We start from the raw sequence: 19,127 nt of genomic DNA, 5'->3' as shown, positions 1-19,127 counted from the left end.
GAAGTGCTGAGTCTCGTCAGACCGCACGTTCCAGCCCCTTCCGTTGTAAACCTATCAGATGCAGCCAAATGATGGTACGAGTAGGTTGGAAGTTGGAAGGCCAAAGTGGGCGATGACGTAATACGCTTGACATTAAAATGTGCTGTTCTCCTTCTCAGCGCTTTGTTTTCATGACAAACGGACGGACGAGCTGCGTCATGTCCTCGTCTTGTTGTCGTCGCCACGCAGAACATTTCCATTCCGACATGCTGCCGCATGCGTGTGTGTGTGTTTGTTTTGTTAGTCATGTACAGGGAGAGATTTAAATGATCAGTGTTAGAATATTGGAGCAACAATTTGTCTGTTCTATTGAAAATCCAAATTTGATTTTACTTAAAATTTCTACTGTTGTATTATTACAGGATATACTGATAACATTTTGTTTATTCTTTATTTTTTTCTCTATACTTTATGACTGTTGTCTTATTCATTTTTTCTTCTTTATTTTTATTTTTTTTACCTTTTTGTAATATTAAACATTCTTCCCCCTGTCATAAAGTTACATATATTACGTAATTCCATATATTTTTAAACGACGCTTCTGTGTCTTCCCACCAAGGTGCGTCGATGGATGCGTAACCCCAAAGTGACGACGGAGAAGGCGGCGGGCAAATGTCTGCCGTACCTGCCGGCCGAGGATCTGCGCTGCCCGCACTCGGCCTCGTCCCGCTCCCCGTACGGCTGCCGGCACTACGCCGGCACGCCTTACCGCGCCGGTGCTGCCCACCGCGACCGTCCCGAAGCGTCGTGCGACTTCTCGCAAAGTTACGACAAGAGCAAAAGCTGCAAGGTGAGAGAAAATGGCGGCAAATCAACTTCCTGCATGACAAGAATGTGATTTGCATGTGGAGAGAAACATTTGTTGTTTTAGTTTATTTTTTGGATTAGTTATTGAATGTAGATCACCTGCGTGTTTATTTGAGTCGATTGACTAAAAGTGCACTCGTGTCAACTTTCACAACATTACCAAACATTCCATTGTTGCGTTATATCAGGAATGGACGATCTGTGCCAACACTCACGCAGGTAGACGCGCGCACGCACACGCTTAAAAAATGAAATTTGCCATTCAAACTCGACTAAGTGCAATTTCTGCAGAAATTGCGTGGGAATGCTGAAAGCTGAATGCTTATGAAGGAAATTGAAGGATAAATTATATGAAAATTGCAAAGTAACTATTAATTACCAGTAATAGTAGTAGTATGAGGAGGAGTAATAGTATTAGTATTACTAGCAATTTTTAAGTCATAACTTGAAGTTGAATGATAAATGAGTTAAAAGAAAATTTGAACTGCAATTTGGCGAAGCTGGGATTCCAACTACCACCTTCTGTTTACCGGTCCGCTGCACTAGCTGATTGTAGCTGATAGTTGGTTAGCGTGTAATCACTTTGCATAATTGCCATTTGCAATGTACAGTTGGAGATGGGATTTGAACCCGTGACCTCCAGGTTACTTTCAAAAGTGTGGCACCGAGTAGTATCAGAGAGCTGGTAGTGATGAGAAGTTGTATGTCTGGAAGTGGGCGTGGAAAGTGGAACTTCACTTGTCAGTCCCATTGAAAATGAATGGGGAAAAGTTTAACGTTAAATTGTGCCAATACTGTAAGCAATGTGGAATCAGACAATAAATACCCCGGAAGATGTGAATTTTTCAAGCAAGTTGAAATTTGAACGGTGTAAATCGGAAGCATTATATGGGAGTTATTATTATTACACGGCAAAAAAACAACAACTAAACTGTGGGGAATAAAAATCTGAATAACTTAATTGTAATAGGAGGAAGTGGCCTTGGCGGAGGTCTGCGCGTGACCTCTTCCCACTGGTGTCCTCCCAAAGTGTTGAGCCGGAGCGTAAAAAGCGCCTCCGGCGCGGTGATGTGTCGCGGCCATTAAAACCGCTGTCGCTTGGCCTTGACCCCCTCGCTCGGCCCGATCAGCTCGATGACTCACTTTTCGTCATGCTGGCAAAAGCAGCAGGCTGACTTTTATGACACCGGCAACAGAGGGAGGGAGGGAGGGCTGAAAATGGGTTGATTGAAGAAATGTAAAAATAAATCAGCTAAAAGGTCACGGGGTAAACAGTGATGGTGAATGGAGGATATAAAAAAAAGAAAAAAAAAGGGGAAGGAAAGCAGACCCGTAGGTTGTGTTTACACGCATTCAAGTAAAGGGTTTAATATATGTTTGAATATTGTCATTGTAATGTCATTTTAAATTATGCAAGTAATTATCTGATTAGAAAAAGAGGAGGATGAGCGTGTGAAGTGGATCAAAAAAAAAATAATTGTTGAAGACGTCCTCATAACATTAAATGTCGCAAGAATTAACACATAACGTGCTCTTCAAATTTGGTGGGCAAAAAAAAATTATTAAAAAAGAAAAAGCCTTTTTAATCAAGTCATTAATCATGTTTAATCAAAATTCTAAGATGTGATTCTTTTTTTTTTTAATTAATTTAATTTTTAATTAATTGATTGAATTGTTATTTTTTATTTTTATAATTATTATTATTATTAATATTATTATTATTATTATTTCAATCTCTGGTTTAATAACTTTATTTATATATTGATTTAATTTTTATTTTTTTATTTATTTTTATTATTATTATTAATTCAATCTCTGGTATAATAACCTTATTTATTGATTGATTGAATTATTTTTGTATTTTATTATCTGTTCTTATTGCTGCTGGAAATCCCAAAGGGATCAAAGTCAAGTCTATTTTGATTAAAACATTTAATCGTTTGGCTCATGCTAACATGAAGCGTTTGTTTACGTTTTCGTCTTGTACGATACTATAAAAATCAAAATGTGGTCCTGTCACGTCTCGCTGCAATTGTGGAAGTTTGGAACAAGTCTTGACAGGTTCTTGATTGAAATTAGGAAATACGATAAGCTTGTCCCGTCTGCTCCTGCACGGCGTTTGCATGGAATCCACCTGGGGTGGGATGCCTTGCTCAATGGCAGCACTGCATCAGATGTTATATTGCCAAATGCTGAAACGTAAATTTTCCTCTTTTTTTTTTTTTTTTTTTTTTTTTGGCGTGCTGATGGAATGATGAGGATGACAAGCGATGACAAATCTTTGGCGCTCGCCCGAGCGGTCTGCGGACGGATGAACGGACGGACGGACGGTCGAGCGATTCCATTTCAAGCCTCGTTGTGCCGCTCGCTCGCACGCACCCGGCGACCTCGGCTTACATATTAGCGGCCGACGCGACGTTTTACCGCCGCGGTGACCTTTGCGCCCCGCGGTGATGTCATCGCGTCGCTCGCACATTCCCGTAGACGGCAAGTTAATCAGTCGCTTGTCACTCATGAAGGTCGTGCGTGCGTACGTGCATGTTTTCGTGGCCTTTTTTTTTTCTTCTTCTTCTTCCTCTGACGCAGCCGTTATGTGTGCTCCAGCATATTTTTTTTGGCAAATCTCACAAGATGATCCGAGTTGATCTTGCTGCACAAATGAAATGAAATGCAAGCCTGCTGTGTTGAATGCAAAATGGAATATGAGAAATTGAAGCACACAAATGACCTCGTGACCTGTTCAAAAGCTCGTTCAATAAATTACAACATATAATACATATATTTTTTTCAAGGTCATTCATTAATGATCGAGTTTTGCTCAGAAAGATGCACACCCATACTTCATTTTTCTCTTTTTCAAGCTTATTATAATTTCAGATGTTAAAAATATATATATTTTGATACATTTATGTACATTTTTTTTCAGATTTTGAATAAAATTTTGTATACTTTGTTCTGATTTTTAACAAATATAAATGTCAGTACAAATGTTTTTTTTTTAATGATATTTAACAAATATTTTTATCAGTACAAATCAAAACCCATATTTTATTTGATTTAATTTGATTTAAAAAAAAATGTCCAACAAACGTAAATTATTATGTATACCTATCTCAAAGGGATACTTCACTTATTTAGCACATTATAGCAATAAAAAGTAAATATTTTGTCTATAATTAATTTGATAATGTCATTATTTTTCACGTGCAAATAGTACCTTTAAAAACACATTTTGTAACTTGTTGTCGACTGAAAATGACATCACAAAGGGCTCACCTGTTTTCAACGTTTGGTCATGTGACATTCACAAGCTGAGCTGCGATTGGTTGCCCGAGCCCTTGTGATGTCATTTTCAGTCGACAGCAAGTTGCAAAATGTGTTTTTAAAAGGTACTAATTGTACGTGAAAAATAATGAAAATATCAAATTTTACAATCAGGAACGACAAATTAGAAATGAGAAGACTAGAACATTGACGTTAATTTTATACAATTTTAAGGATAAATGCGACATTGGGCTATATGGCTGTCGTTGTTTTTTGTTTTTTAGTGGTATCAGTATTTGGTATTGGTATCAGTGAGTACTGAAGAGTTGAGCACTCGTCTGGAAAAAAAAAAAAAAAAAAGTGGTATTGAGCATCCCTAAAACATTTGTTGTAATGTCATCAAAAGTATATGAATGTAAAGGTGACCAAATGGATGCGACGTTCCACTTTTTGCTGCCATGAACGAGGTCATCAAAAACCAAGATGTCAACTTATGTCATCATATTGGACTCATCCAAAAATCTTTCCAGCGTCATTGTGAGGGAATTTTGTGGATTAGTCTTGTTTTAATCTGTCCAAAGAACGGGGATAATCCCTCACTCCCGTCTGCAGTGCAGAAAAAAAAAAAAAAAAAAGGAAGACACAGCGGGATTCTTTCACCCATGCAGCTCTGTAGGCTGGAGTAACTGAGTAGAAATACTTCGTTACTTCACCTGGATTATGAATAGATTGTCTACTTTTGAGTCATTATTTTATTGACAACTGTGGTGACACCACGGACAGTTCTCGGGATTGTTTCAAATTTTATTGATTATAAAAATTGACATGTAAAATGAGGCTTCAACATTGTCCGCAATACCGTATCATGTTTTGAAACAACAAATCTCCGAATCGGAATACGTAAGTAGTGCGTGCGTGAGTACTTTTGCCAAGCGTGCACACGGCTGGGTTGCTATGACGACACGAGGCCAAGCACAGCGAGACGTCCCGCCAAGCACCCCCCCCGCAGATGTTAAATGGGATCTGTGTCATGAAGATCGCACCTCTGTTTATGATCGGAGGAGGCGACGACCCGTTCGGAGGTTCCACGGGAAAGAAATACCGTACCGAGCAGACACGCTGATAGTATGTTTTTCTGAATTTTCTTTTGTACGTGGAAGAATGAATCATTTTCTTGTTGAATTACTTTTTTTTTGTCAGGTGAGGAAGTGGAAGATGCTGTCGCGTGCGCACGGCAAATTGAAGGATGGCGTCGGCGTGCCCAACGTCCACATGGGCTGCTGTTGCCAGTCTTGGGGGGTTGGCGTGCAGGCTCCGCCCCCTTTCACCTTTGCGGCCAGCCCCGTCATGCTGGAGTGCGCCGTGTGTAGCGGACCCTTCATCGGCTACGCCCTGGACGACGTCTGGCAGCCGCGACAGCGCACGCAGGCCAGTGCTCGCTTGTCTTTTTTGCAACACCAAAAGATCAGTCTCTTCTTTCATCAGGAAAAAAAGTAGTACTAATTTCTCTTTTGCAGCAAATAGCATTAGAATAGAATCAAGTATTGGCTGGCAACCAGTCCAGGGTGTACTACTGCCCAGAACCAGCTGAGATAGGCTCCAGCACCCCCCTCGACCCTTGTGAGGAATAAGCGGTCAAGAAAATGGATATAATCAAGTTTCACAATATTCACATTCCTGGTGAAAACACTGACAGAAAGAGCTTGTTGCAACATGGCTGATCTCATAAACTGCTCCCACCTGCTGGCCGTTTTATTAAATAACTCCCATTGCTTTCAGCCACCTCTTCATGTCCTAAACTGCATCAACGTCTTCCGTATGCTCTTGCATTAAAAATAAAATAAAAACAAAATGCGTGTAAATACGTTTTTTGGGAGTGAAGGACAAAGTATTAAAAACGTGTTTACACGTGTTTGGGTTTGAATGAGTCAATTTGCGAGTGACTGTAATTAGCTATTTTTGTCATTCGTTAGTTTGTTCTTTTGATCGTTGGTTAATTTGTATGTTTGGCAGCAAGTTAGAAATTGTTTACGTGTTCGTTACATTTGTTAGTTCTATTTATTTTGTTCATTTGTTTGTTAGCGCCGCTAGTTATTTTTGTTCATTTACATGTTAGTAACAGTAGTTTGTATGTTGGTTAGTCAGCGAGTTAGTTAATATAATGAGATGATGTGTCCAATGATTGGTGGCGTGTTTGCTGTCTGTCGTGCGTTTGATTGACAGCAAGTGTTTATTTATTTTATTTTTTTCCCAGCAGGCCCTGGACCTTTCCTACCGCAACGAGTCAGACAGCTACTGTTGCCCCGGCGACAACCGTAAGTCGACTGCCAATAAATAAGACAGACGCCCGTTGTCTCCGTTTCACCATTCATGCTTGTTGTGTCACTGTTTACCTCCGCCAAGGCCAGTATGTCATCATCGCAGTTTGCCTTCCAGGTTCCTTCATTTTTTTGGCAGCATGTGGATTGTTTATTTTATTAGGGGTGGGGGGAAAAAATCGAAGTAGGAAACTCTCCTTCCGACATGATCAGAAAATATTATGCTCAAATCCCATTTCACTTTCTTGTTACATCCGTTTGTCAGGAAAAGCAATCATGTTCTCGGGTCGCTTTGACCTGACCGCGGTTGCTTTTAATTATCCACAGGAGAAACATAAAAAAAAAAAAAAAAAAAAATCTCATTAGGAACTCCATTATGGCATTAGCTTTCACAAGATATTCATCTTTGTTTTCATTCTCATTTTATGCCATGCGCCGGGTCAAATTGACCCGCTGACTTCAACTCAAGTGGATTTCTATTGAAGCACTTTTATTATTATGTAAAAATAAATCAATTAGTTACTTGTGTATTCAGACAAGTAGAACTTTAAAACTTTAAAAAATAAATAAAAAAAGAAAAGGCCAATTTGACAAAATTAGTTTTTTATTTTTACTTTTGTGTGTTCAGGGTCAAATGGACCCGCTAACTTGAAGTTGATATAATTTAGAATGAGGTATTTTTTATTTATTTAATTATAATTATACCATGACTCAATAAACTCCAGTTAACATTTCATAAAAAAAAATAAAATACCTTGGGTCAAATTGACCCGCCATGTAATGAGAATTAATTTTCCTGTTTCCATTTTTGCATGTTTGTCTCTCCACCATGTTGTTTGCTTTTGAAATGACTCAGCAAAACAGTCATCTCGTTTATTATTTGGCTCAAACTCGCAACGTCATTATCGGGCTTCCAAAAATAAAATTCCTCCATTTTTTATTTTTTATTTTTATTTTTTTTGACTGGCTGAGGCGGTGGCTGCGATGTTTTTGCAGAACTCATCTGGCATTGACCCGCTGACCTTTTCGCACTGCGCTGAAATGTTGTCACCAGCCAGAAATGCTCAAAGTGAGCTCTCGTTTCGTTTGCTGTCCGTCTGTCCGTCCGCTTGTCATCAGATGGCGCCGATTTTAAGATTGTGACTGCTCAGCGGTCAATCACAATTCACAATTTATTTATTTATTTTTTCAAGTGAATGCAATATGCTTCCATAGTTTGTTTTTATTTCCATTTATATTTGTTTTGGACATAATTTTTAAATTATATTTTATATCCGTTTTTATTTTCATTTTTGGTCATTTATTTATTTAGTTAGTCATTTATTTATTTTGAATTTTGGCAGTTTTGGTCCTCCATACCCCGATGGAGTAATTAAAAAAAATAATAATAATCAGTTGCCTAAGAGTGAAGTCTCCTCTGAAAAACGGTCAAATCCCAACCCAACGCTTTTCAAGGCTTAAAGCGAACAAAAGATCCACTCCCATGTTTTCCTAAAGAGTGCTCGGTGACTCTACGTGTGCGCGTTATGTAAGGCACTAGTAGCAATATTGTGGATGCCATGCAGGCTGTGTGACTCACGCACACACTCTGGGGAGGTGGATTGGCGAGAGTGCAGGAAGGGCGGCGAGGTCGTGCCAGTCGACGGATATTATAGCGCTGGAGTGGAAACGCCCACTCGCCCATGACCGACCATAATGCCCCCCCCCCATCTTTCATATGAACATTTTCATCCGTCTCTCCGGCGGCCATTGAGTCACTCGTCCCCGCGACGGCGTTTTGATCCGAGCTGACGGGTGATGAATGTGAATGAGGCTGTTGCGCTTACGTAAAAGTCACACACGCACACGCACGCACGCGGCTTTTATTTGCACCCAAGTGGACCGGCAATGTGTGCGAGGAAAAAGTAGCTTGGATGCCATCCGTCAAATTGGCCTTGCAAGTCTTCTGGCGCCGTTCGGGCTCACGTAGGGCGAGGTACCGCCGTGTGTGGTGTGATTGGTTGGGTTACACAAAAGCCAAAAAAAACAAAAACATGTTGAGACGTCCAAACGGGCGCGTCGGGTTGCTGATGTGACGTCACCGATTGTGCATCCGTCTGGCATGGGCGTGCGTGTTTGTTTAAGGCATCAAGGGCGGCTCCACAACAGGTGGCACACATTCTTGTGTGCATGGCAGCCCCCCCCCAAAAAAAAATATATATGTTCCCTCGTTTATCGCGGGTGTTACGCTCCAAAAACTACCTTCATTTTGGTAATTTATTATGCTTTTTCATTCATCATTTTTTTCCACTAAAAGTTTTTTTTTTTTGTAATTACAATATACATCTTTTTTTTTTTTCATTTGTTTTTTGGTTTTGGTATGATGTTTAGTTTTATTATGAATGCTTTTTCATTCATCATGTTTTTTTTGTTTTTGTTTTTTCATTTAAAGTCATTTTTTTCCACTAAAGGTTGTTTTTTTTTGTAATTACAGTATACATCTTTTTTTTTTTTCATTTATTATGTTTTTTGGTTTTGGTATGATGTTTAGTTTTATTATGAATGCTTTTTCATTCATCATTTTTTTTCCCATTTACAGTAATTTTTCCATTAAAAAAGTATGTTGTTTTTTCAAATTTATTATTACACAGCACAGTATATATATTTTTTATTTATTATGTTTTTGTTTATTATGAATACTTTTTCTTTCAGCATTTGTTTTTTGTTTTGTTTTTTCCATTTACAGTCATTTTTTTCCATTAAAAGTATGTTGTTTTTTTATTTACTTATAGAGCACATATATCTACATATTATTTATTATATATGTTTGTCATTTTGGTATAATTTTTAATTTTTTATGAATGCTTTTTCATTCTTCATTTTTTTTCCATTTACAGTATTTTTTTTCCAATTAAAAGTATGTTGTTTTTTTATTTACTTATACAGCACATATGATAAATATAATAATAAAAAGCACATAATAAATAAATATTATTTATTATGTTTGTCATTTTAGTATAATTTTTAATTTATTATGAATGCTTTTTATTCATCATTTGTTTTGTTTTTTTATTTAAGTCATTTTTTTCCGTTAAAAGTGTTTTTATTTTATTTTATTTTTTTAATACAGCACAGTATATATTTTCTGTCTCCGGAATGCAGTGTTGTGGAGCGGCAGGACAGACACCGATGGAAAGGTCTCGTCAAGACGAATCTGCGGACGGCTGTATGTCCCCGGTCGGACGTAGGGTTGGGGAGATACGTCCGTGCAAAGTAAAAAAACATAAACAAACCAAAAAGCACGCTGTAAAAAAAATCCGCGAAAGATGGAACCCGTGATAAACGAGGGAACGCTGTATTAAAAGATGGTCAGCATGGTGCGCTAGTGGTTAGTGCATCTGCCTCACAGTTTTTGGGTTTCACTCAAATCTCCAACAACTTTTTTTTTTTTTTTTACAGGAACTCCACTTCCCTCCACATCCCAACAATAATTCCACACACGAGTAACGTTGCAATTCAAGCGAAAAGCAATTTGATGGAAAGTTTTCAAATCCAACCTCCCAGTGCGCTTATTCAACCTTTTGACCTTTTGTGGCGTGGAGACCCCATTAAAACTCAAGTCTTTGTTTTTCCGCAATTTGCGTTGAGGGGACGAGCGCCTCTCTCACTCGCTGCCTTTGTCGAGGGACGACGAGGCGCTCAGTCCGCGTCGTGACAATGGCGCGCGTTGTTTCCACTGACGCGCCCCTCGACAAACTTCACTCTGTTCTTTTGCAACGCGGCTTCTCGTTTCATTCGCTCGCTCGCTGTTTGCACGAGGAGGCGTGGCCGCCGGCGTCGCTCACGACGGGGCTCAAAATTTCACAATGAGCAAAACTGGCGCACTTTGAATGCGGATATTATTTTAGTGGGGAGGGACACAAAACGCTGACCTACATTTACTTCAATTTCATTCCTTCTGTGGACTCAAAAAACAAAAAATTAATTAGAAAAATAGCACTCGAACAAACATAATTTGCAATCATTTGTTTTGGCTCGATTCAATGGACATCGTGCTGTTCATTCTGCTGTGTGCGACTTGGCCACCCGGGGGCAGTATAATGCAAAGTAGAGTTGAACCAGGATTAGCGTTTCAAAGCTCGATTTTAGTGTTTGTGTTTAAAAGTAGGGTTTTAAACTCGGGTTAGCGATTCAAATGAGGGTTTTCAACTAGGTTGAGGGTTTCGAATTGGAGTTTTAAACTAGGTTAGGATTGGTTTTAAATTACCATTAGGGTTTCAAATGGGTTTAAATGAGGGATGGGGTTTCAAAGTAGGCTTTTAAATTCGCATTGGGGTTTCAAATTAGGTTTGGGTTTCAATGGAGCGTTTAAACTTATAGGGTTGCCATCAGAATGTGTGACCTGCTTTAAAAAGTAGGTTTACGAGTAAGAGTTCGGGTTTCAAATTAGCCCCGCCTCCTAAAGCACCTCGACCACTCTACGTTTAATACTTTAGTCTTAAAAAAATAATAATACAAAGTTGCGAATAAAGCCCTTGCTTTTCGTCGAGCGACGCTGAATCTCCAAATTCCGACCTTTTCGCTGAGCACCTGAACGCAGCACATCTCAGTGCAGTCGAGTCGGAGCGTGAAAACGAAGAAGGCGGAACGTCTCCGCCTTCGAGACGAGAACGAGGAGAGGAGAGGAGGAGGCAAAAAAACCCAAACAAAAATCCGTCAGAAGAAAGCCTCCTGGCTGAGGAATGCGCCCCAGTGTTGATTACCTCTCGGAGCCTACCTTCGCCAGCTGCCCCGGACAACGTCACGTCTCTATGAAAGACACGACGAGCGTTTGGACGTGTGAGTATCGAACGAGCCGCATTTGAACGCAACATCCGCATCAACGCGACGTCTCTCCCAAAACAAACAGAAAAAGAAGAAAGAGGACAATAATTAACTTATGCACGACGTATAGACGTCACGTATGGACGCCGTTGTGCCGGGGGCAGAAGGGGGGGGGGCATTACGTAAGCTTAACCTACTTTGGGGAAATCACACGCTTGAGCTTCTTGTACAATTTATAATATATCATTTCAAATGAGGCTTAAAATCCTTGTGGGATGAAATTGCAAAATATGTTTTGCTTCCTGTCAACTTGATGTCGCAACTAAAGCCACTTTAAAATCACCTTTTTGCAAATTACCCGCTGCAAAAAGACTCATTTTAATGCTTTTAAGCTCACATTTACTGTTTGGTCAAGTGGACGTGGCTCTCGAGATATTATCTGGTCAGTCGAGATAAAGCTTCAGGTGTCTTACATAAGGGCAAGTTATGCACGGTGCCACTCAAGTTTTTTTTTTTTTTTTTTCTTCATGAAACTTGTGTATGTTCAGGCCCCCCCAAGTGTGTATTCCCTCACTCTGTACTTTTCCACTGGCAGCCGCTGTTTTTTTGTTTTTTTTCTTTCCATCTGACCCCCTCCCTTCGCTCTTGTGTTCACACGCTTGATTTTTTTTCTGTGTGGAAAAGGAGCCGGTATATCCCCGTTGAAGCACAATCATAGCTCAAAAGTTAATCGTCCATAAGAAATAAAATCAAATGAGTTAGTCAGCAAACGCATCTGCACCGAAACGTATCGAATTCTTACTTTGCCCACGTCTCGTAATTTTATTAAAAGTTGTAGAGAACTGTTAATCCTAAGAAAAAAATTATAGCCCAGGAACTAATAATCGGCGATATAATATCATAATTTCAGTTTCAAGCAAAACATTTGTGACATTTTTTTGACATTCAACGTCTACGCGCTTTACGTTATGGGGAGCACCGTGTTGCATTTATGGAAAACGTAAATAATAAGTACGGCACTTTTAAGCATTTTAGCATCGTGTCGGTGATCATTTCCCAGTCAGGTGTGCTCCTAACGTCACACAAGGTTCTTCCTCTGAAGTTCTGGCGTGAGTAATTGCGTAAGAATTGTGCAAATAGACAATGAAAAGTACACTTTCTTTTTGTTATTTGACGCAAGCACACAGGAACGAGGGCGTGGCCCGAGTAACGGGAGCTCGCCTTCTAAGGCTTTTGATTGGTCCAAGACCGGCACGGCTCGTTCAATCGGAGCGAAGACACGCCGCTTTGGGTCACGCCCACCCGGAAACGCCTCCCTCCGAGTTCGTCATAAAAGCAAAGAGGCAAACTTGAAAGCCATTAAAGTGGCTGCTTTCTTTCTTTTTGTTTGTTTGTTTTTCTTTTGTTTCGTCTCCTCGCTATTATGACGATCAAAAGCGCGACGGGACAGCCCGAGATGACTTACTCCAAGTCGAAAGGGCTCGTGGCCTTAGTGAGCGGTACGAATCCACATTCGGCATCGGCATCGGCATCGGCATCGCGATGGTCCGGTGGCGTTTGGTGCCTCGACGGATTTTTCACGCAAGCGTGACTTTGAATTTTCTTTCAGCTTTCATGAAGCAGAGGAGGATGGGACTCAACGACTTCATCCAGAGGCTCGCCACCAACGCCTACACATGCAAACAGTCAGTGACCTCAGTCAATTAAGTGTGATTTGTTTGATGTTTTTGTATTATTATAGTGCAGAAGTGCATCTTGAGCTAGTCCTAATCAGTTTTATTTGAACTGATTACATGAAGCAAAATTATGTAATAGATTTTTTTTTTTTTTTAATATACTGCTATGCTAATGTAATGAGCCAAGAGAGAGAGAATGCTAGTACAGTATTAGATATTGGTGTACATTATATGTTTTTGTCGCCAAATGTGCTGTCCAACATGAACTTAAATTATTTATGGATAGATAAATGTTATTGAATGTTTTGTTACACATTATCTGACATTTCCTTGACAATAAGCACAAAAAAAAGTTTTAAAAATATTATGTTTTGAATAGATCAGTAGAAATATACCAGCAATTTTGTTGTTAAATATTTTGTATTTGTGTTTCAGTCCCGAGGTGCAGTCCATTCTGAACCTGAGTCCCGCGCAGGATGCTGAGCTGATAAACGCAAGCCCCTCCCCTCCTGTGAGTCCCTTCAGTGATCAATTATTACATGATGAAACATGTACACCTGCTAGCAAAGCTTTTTTTTTTTTCCCTTGCTAAACTCATGAACAGATTATTTATTTTTATTTGGGTAATCTTTTGATGTCATTTTGCCCTTTGTTGTGTCCTAACGAACGATGCGTCTCGTTGCTCGACGCAGCCGAGCCCGACGCAGCAGATCAACTTGGGCCCGTCGTCCAACCCGTCGGCCAAGCCCAACGACTTCCACTTCCTGAAGGTGATCGGCAAGGGCAGCTTCGGTAAAGTGCTGCTGGCGCGACACCGCCAGGACGACCGCTTCTACGCCGTCAAGGTGCTGCAGAAGAAGGCCATCCTCAAGAAGAAGGAGGTCGGAATCTTGAAACGCTCGCAAATCGGCTCGCTGTGCTTGCATGCGGGAAAAACATCACGCGCGCGTTTTGTTTTTGTTTGTTTTTGTCAGGAGAAGCACATCATGTCGGAGAGGAACGTGCTGCTGAAGAACGTCAAGCATCCTTTCCTGGTGGGCCTTCATTATTCCTTCCAGACGGCCGACAAGCTCTACTTCGTCCTCGACTACATCAACGGCGGCGAGGTGAGTCGGCGACGGCGCCTTTAAGAGGGAAAAAAAAGTCAGGAAGGAAGACACGGACGGGCCAGGCCAGCCGCGGAGTCCGCAATTAGCTCGTCGGGCGCGCGCGTGTCACGGAGTTAATTTCCTGCCATTGTCGGACCATCAAATCCATCTGGGAACAGCAGACACATTTTTTTTTCTCTCTTCTATACTTCAGCCTTTTAAAGTCGTTAACTGCCAACTTGATGCTTTCCACAACGAGTGCAGACCTCCGCCAAGGCACAACAATCCAAACAGCTTCTGTTAAAGACGGATTTTTATTATTATCGACCAACCACGTTGACACCTTAAGATTTGCAAAAATACATGACGGGAAAGTGAAGTTTAATTTAAAAAAAGAAAAGAAAACATGTTAAGTTTAATTTAAAAAAAAATGTTAAAATTGGGTTTAATTAAAAAAAAAAAAGTTAAGCCAACCACATTGCCATATTAGGATTTGCAAAAATACATGACAGGAAAATGAAGTTTAATAAAAAAAATAATAATAAGAAGAAGATCAAGCTTAATTAAAAAAAAATGTCAAGTTTAATAAAAAAAAGTTATAATTAGGTTTCATTAAAAAAAAAAATGTTAACCCAACCACATTGTCACCTTAAGATTTATACATGACAGGAAAGTGAAGTTTAATTAAAAAAAATAATAAGAAGATTAGGTTTTATTTTAAAAAAAACAATTTCAGATTAAGTTTAATAAAAACAAAATGTTAAGATTGGCCCATCAAAAAAATGCTAAAACAAACTAGCAAAAATAAAACAGCTTAAAAATTGGTGAATACTGTTGAATAATAATTGTAATAATTTAATTAGATAAAAAAAATCATGTAAAATGACTAAGTTCATATGTAATTGGTTTGAAAATGTTTAAAAGACCATCAAAATTATGAGTAAAAAAAAAAAAAGTTTTTAATATTATTTTAAAAGCATTTAATACTTGGGTGTGTTTTCATTTCTATTACGCCGTTTGTGTGCAGCATAACAGCCAAATGTTGCTTCACCATGTTTGCTTTGAACTCTGGTCTCCAATCAGTTCCAGCATTTATTTGCAGAAAATGAAAACCGGGCAAAATGCTAAAAAAAAAAAAAAAAAAAAAAAAAAAAGGTGCCATTACAGAAACACAAAACAAACACAACATAAAATCAGTTAGTTAAAAGAAATTCCAAATGAATAACACCCGTAAAAATGTCTTCAAAACACATTACACACGCATTCATTGCAAAAGTTTTGAATTTGTAGGCGACTCTTCTTGTGTGTCATCTGCTGATGTCGTTTTTTTTTTGCGGTTGCAGCTCTTCTACCACCTTCAGCGCGAGCGCTGCTTCCTGGAGCCGCGCGCGCGCTTCTACGCGGCGGAGATCGCCAGCGCGCTGGGCTACCTGCACTCGCTCAACATCGTCTACCGCGACCTCAAGCCCGAGAACATCCTGCTCGACTCGCAGGGTCACGTCGTCCTCACCGACTTCGGACTCTGCAAGGAGAACATCGAGCCCAACGGGACCACCTCCACCTTCTGCGGAACGCCCGAGGTGAGCACAAAACCTGGCAAATTGAAAGTTTTCACAGCAAATCTTGTGAAAATATCCCCCAAAAAATTCCCCTTGAAGAATCAAATGATCTAATTTCTAAATAGACAAACTACTTTTTTTTTGTGTGTGATTTTTTTTTAAACAACCCTCAAAAGTCAAACAAAAATTTTTTTTCAGAATTTGGATTTCTTTGGTTCTTGTATTTCAAATTGGAGGCACAAGATGGCGCCAGAGAAACATTTATCACCTAATGACTCCACATATAAAGTGAAAGTTGGGGGAAAAAAAAAAAATGTTTGAAAGCCCATAATTTGGTTTCTGGATACATTAAAATAACCAAAGGTGGAGAAAAAGTAAATGCAAAATTGGTTCAAACTGATATTGTCATTTGCATTTTGTTTTTAATCAAGGGAAAAAAAAAAAAAAAAAAAAAACTTTTAGGGGGAAAAAAAATTCAGAGCTTTATAGATTTGATTTTGAGGCTCCCAAGTTTGTCAAAATAAGACAAATGTTTACCGTTATTATTTTTTGCAGTGATAACGTCTTTTTTTTAATAAGCCTCAAACGTCATAAACAGAAATATTTGGTCATAATCTTCTAAAAATGTTATTTTTTTATTATTTTTTTTAGGTTCAAACTAATGTTGTCTTTTGAATGTTGTTTTTAATCAAGGGTGGGGAAAAAATTCAGAGATTTAAAGATTTTATTTTGACGTATAATCCCCCCCCCCCAGTATTTGGCTCCCGAGGTGCTGCACAAGCAACCGTACGACCGCACGGTGGACTGGTGGTGCTTAGGAGCCGTCCTGTACGAGATGCTGTACGGCCTGGTGAGCCTCGCCGCCGTCGCTCGGCGCCTTCTTTCGCGTTAGCGGCGCCACGCTAAAAAGCGGCGTTTCTCCCGCCAGCCTCCCTTCTACAGCCGCAACACGGCCGAGATGTACGACAACATCCTGAACAAACCTCTGCAGCTGAAGGCCAACATCTCCAACGCCGCCCGACACCTCCTGGAGGGCCTCCTGCAGAAGGACCGCACCAAGCGGCTCGGCTGCGACGACGACTTTGTCCGTTTTTCCCCTCGTTTGTCACGTTTGCTCTTCTTTACTTACGCTTGACTGATGGGAAGGAACATTTGTGTCTGCGCAGATGGAAATTAAGAAGCACATGTTCTTCTCGCCCATCAACTGGGACGAGCTCAACGCCAAGAAGATCACGCCGCCCTTCAACCCCAACGTGGTAAGAAAATGGCGCTGTTACCTTTTTTTTTTTAAATTCGTTTTAGGCCTTTAAATATATGGATTGTTTTTAGAGTGCAAGATTAGAAAAAGTCATTAAATTAATGTAATAAACTACTTTTTTTTTTTTTTAAATATATGGATTGTTAGATTGCAAGATTTAAAAAAAAGTCATTAAATCGTGTGTAATAAACTACAATTTATTTGTTTTTTAAATATATGGATTAATTTTAGAGTGCAAGATAAAAACGTCATTAAATATTGCATAATAAACTAAAATTTCTACTAGTTATAGTTTTTTTTTAATTTGGATTATTTTTAGAGTGCAAGATTAAAATAAAGTAATAAAATCTTGTGTAATAAACTACAATTTATTTGTTTTTTAAATATATGGATTAATTTTAGAGTGCAAGATAAAAACGTCATTAAATATTGCATAATAAACTAAAATTTTTACTAGTTATAGTTTTTTTTTTATTTGGATTATTTTTAGAGTGCAAGATTAAAATAAAGTAATAAAATCTTGTGTAATAAACTTGAATTTTTTATTTGTTTTTTAAATATATGGGTTAAGTTTAGAGTGCAAGATAAAAAAAATAAAGGTCATTAAATATTTTGTAATGACTTAGTTTTTTAATTAGTTTTAGTTTTTTAAATATGTGGATTATTTTTAGAGTGCAAGATTTTTTAAAAAAAAGTCATTAAATCTTGTGTAATAAACTGCAATATTTTTGTTTTTTAAATATATGGATTAATTTTAGAGTGCAAGTTAAAAAAAAAGTCATGAAATATTGCGTAATAAATGACAAATTACAATTTTGCTTTTTGTTTTTTTTAATAAAATTTTTAGAGTGCAAGATTTTTTAAAAAGTCATTAAATATTGCATAATAAACTGCAATTTTTTTTTTATTTTTTTTTTTTAAATATGTGGATTATTTTTAGAGTGCAAGATTTAAAAAAAAAAGTCATTAAATCTTGTGTAATAAACTGCAATATTTTTGTTTTTTAAATATATGGATTAATTTTAGAGTGCAAGTTAAAAAAAAAAGTCATGAAATATTGCGTAATAAATGACAAATTACAATTTTGCTTTTTGTTTTTTTTTTATATAATTTTTAGAGTGCAAGATTTTTAAAAAGTCATTAAATATTGCATAATAAACTGCAATTTTTTATTTGTTTTTTTTTTAAATATGTAGATTATTTTTAGAGTGCAAGATTTAAAAAAAAAAAAAAAGTTATTAAATATTGCCTGATAAACTACAATTTCCAAACAACTGACAACTTATTTTGCTACTATATATATTGGTTTATTTTGTTAGTTTGTGCATTAATTATAATAACCTTGCTGGGGAGGTCTTAATTAATTAACCCCCAAATAGGAACCGCTATCAGGACACAAAAATTTAAATAAAACATGATGCAAACTGCACAACATAAATCATTTGATGTAGTTCAAAAGTAATATTTATGACCCCCCCCCCAAAAAAAGTCGTTCTCACAAGATTCACCTGTGTGGTCTTCCAGACGGGCCCCAACGACCTGCGGCACTTTGACCCCGAGTTCACGGACGAGCCGGTGCCCAACTCCATCGGATGCTCGCCCGACAGCGCGCTGGCGACGGCCAGCATCAAGGAGGCGGCCGAGGCCTTTGTGGGATTCTCCTACGCGCCCGCCATGGACTCCTACCTATAGGAAACAAACGCCCCCCCCACCCATTTGAGGATTGCGTAACACATTTTTGCCTGGACTGGCATCTTAAGGGGAGGACAACAAAAAAAAAAAAAACTCGTCGTCACTTTGCAACAAACTGCTGTGTGTAAATACTGACAAATGGTTTGTCGAAAAAAAGCACACGTTTGTTTGTTTGTTGGTTCACGTCGACGTCATCCTTTTGGCTTTGCTGCTACATTCCTTTTGTTTGTATTTTTTCGAAAGTGATGGGATGAAAAAGGGAGCGAGCTGAATGTTACCGAGCGGCTGTTTATCCTCAAAGGTGCCTTTTTTTTTTTTTTTTAACAGTGACCCCACCCCCACCCCGCCCATGTGTCGCACTTTTTAACACGCCAGGGCGCTGTGGCACGGTTGTCATGGCAACCCATCATTTTGCACAAAGGTGAAGAAAACAGAGAAACTTGCTATGTTGTCTGAATCTGTGAGCATAGCGCCCCCTACACGTTGCCCTTTAAGAAAAAGAAGGGGAAAAAACATCTTTTTGGCCAGGTGAACAAACCTCTTCTTTGATTCCGTATCCTTGATACTAGTACACTTTGTCCTCACTAGAAAAAAATAAATAAATCAGTGCACTAGTAGAAAAA

General features: G+C 38.7%; 1 protein-coding gene across 5 annotated transcripts in view; it reads left to right on the top strand.

The window, feature by feature from the left end:
* sgk1 (serum/glucocorticoid regulated kinase 1) overlaps positions 1-19,127 on the top strand; it is a 27,822-nt gene extending 8,695 nt beyond the window's left edge. For 2 of the 5 annotated variants that reach the window (XM_077510596.1, XM_077510597.1), the window contains exons 3-14: positions 599-829; positions 5,311-5,538; positions 6,368-6,425; positions 12,841-12,916; positions 13,343-13,418; positions 13,600-13,788; positions 13,882-14,013; positions 15,339-15,575; positions 16,309-16,404; positions 16,483-16,638; positions 16,721-16,810; positions 18,337-19,127. In XM_077510596.1, the coding sequence (XP_077366722.1) occupies positions 599-829; positions 5,311-5,538; positions 6,368-6,425; positions 12,841-12,916; positions 13,343-13,418; positions 13,600-13,788; positions 13,882-14,013; positions 15,339-15,575; positions 16,309-16,404; positions 16,483-16,638; positions 16,721-16,810; positions 18,337-18,504 (1,737 nt within the window). In that variant the 3' untranslated portion in view covers positions 18,505-19,127. Of the gene's footprint in view, positions 1-598; positions 830-5,049; positions 5,236-5,310; positions 5,539-6,367; positions 6,426-9,924; positions 11,247-11,427; positions 12,731-12,840; positions 12,917-13,342; positions 13,419-13,599; positions 13,789-13,881; positions 14,014-15,338; positions 15,576-16,308; positions 16,405-16,482; positions 16,639-16,720; positions 16,811-18,336 lie in introns of those variants that run through there. The other 3 variants (XM_077510598.1, XM_077510599.1, XM_077510600.1) reach the window with 3 other exon arrangements.

This window comes from Festucalex cinctus, chromosome 21 (genome assembly GCF_051991245.1).
Source record: "Festucalex cinctus isolate MCC-2025b chromosome 21, RoL_Fcin_1.0, whole genome shotgun sequence".
In the NCBI taxonomy this organism is placed as follows: domain Eukaryota; kingdom Metazoa; phylum Chordata; class Actinopteri; order Syngnathiformes; family Syngnathidae; genus Festucalex; species Festucalex cinctus.
Note: the sequence above shows the minus strand (reverse complement) of the source record. Positions and strands in the feature narration are given on the sequence as shown.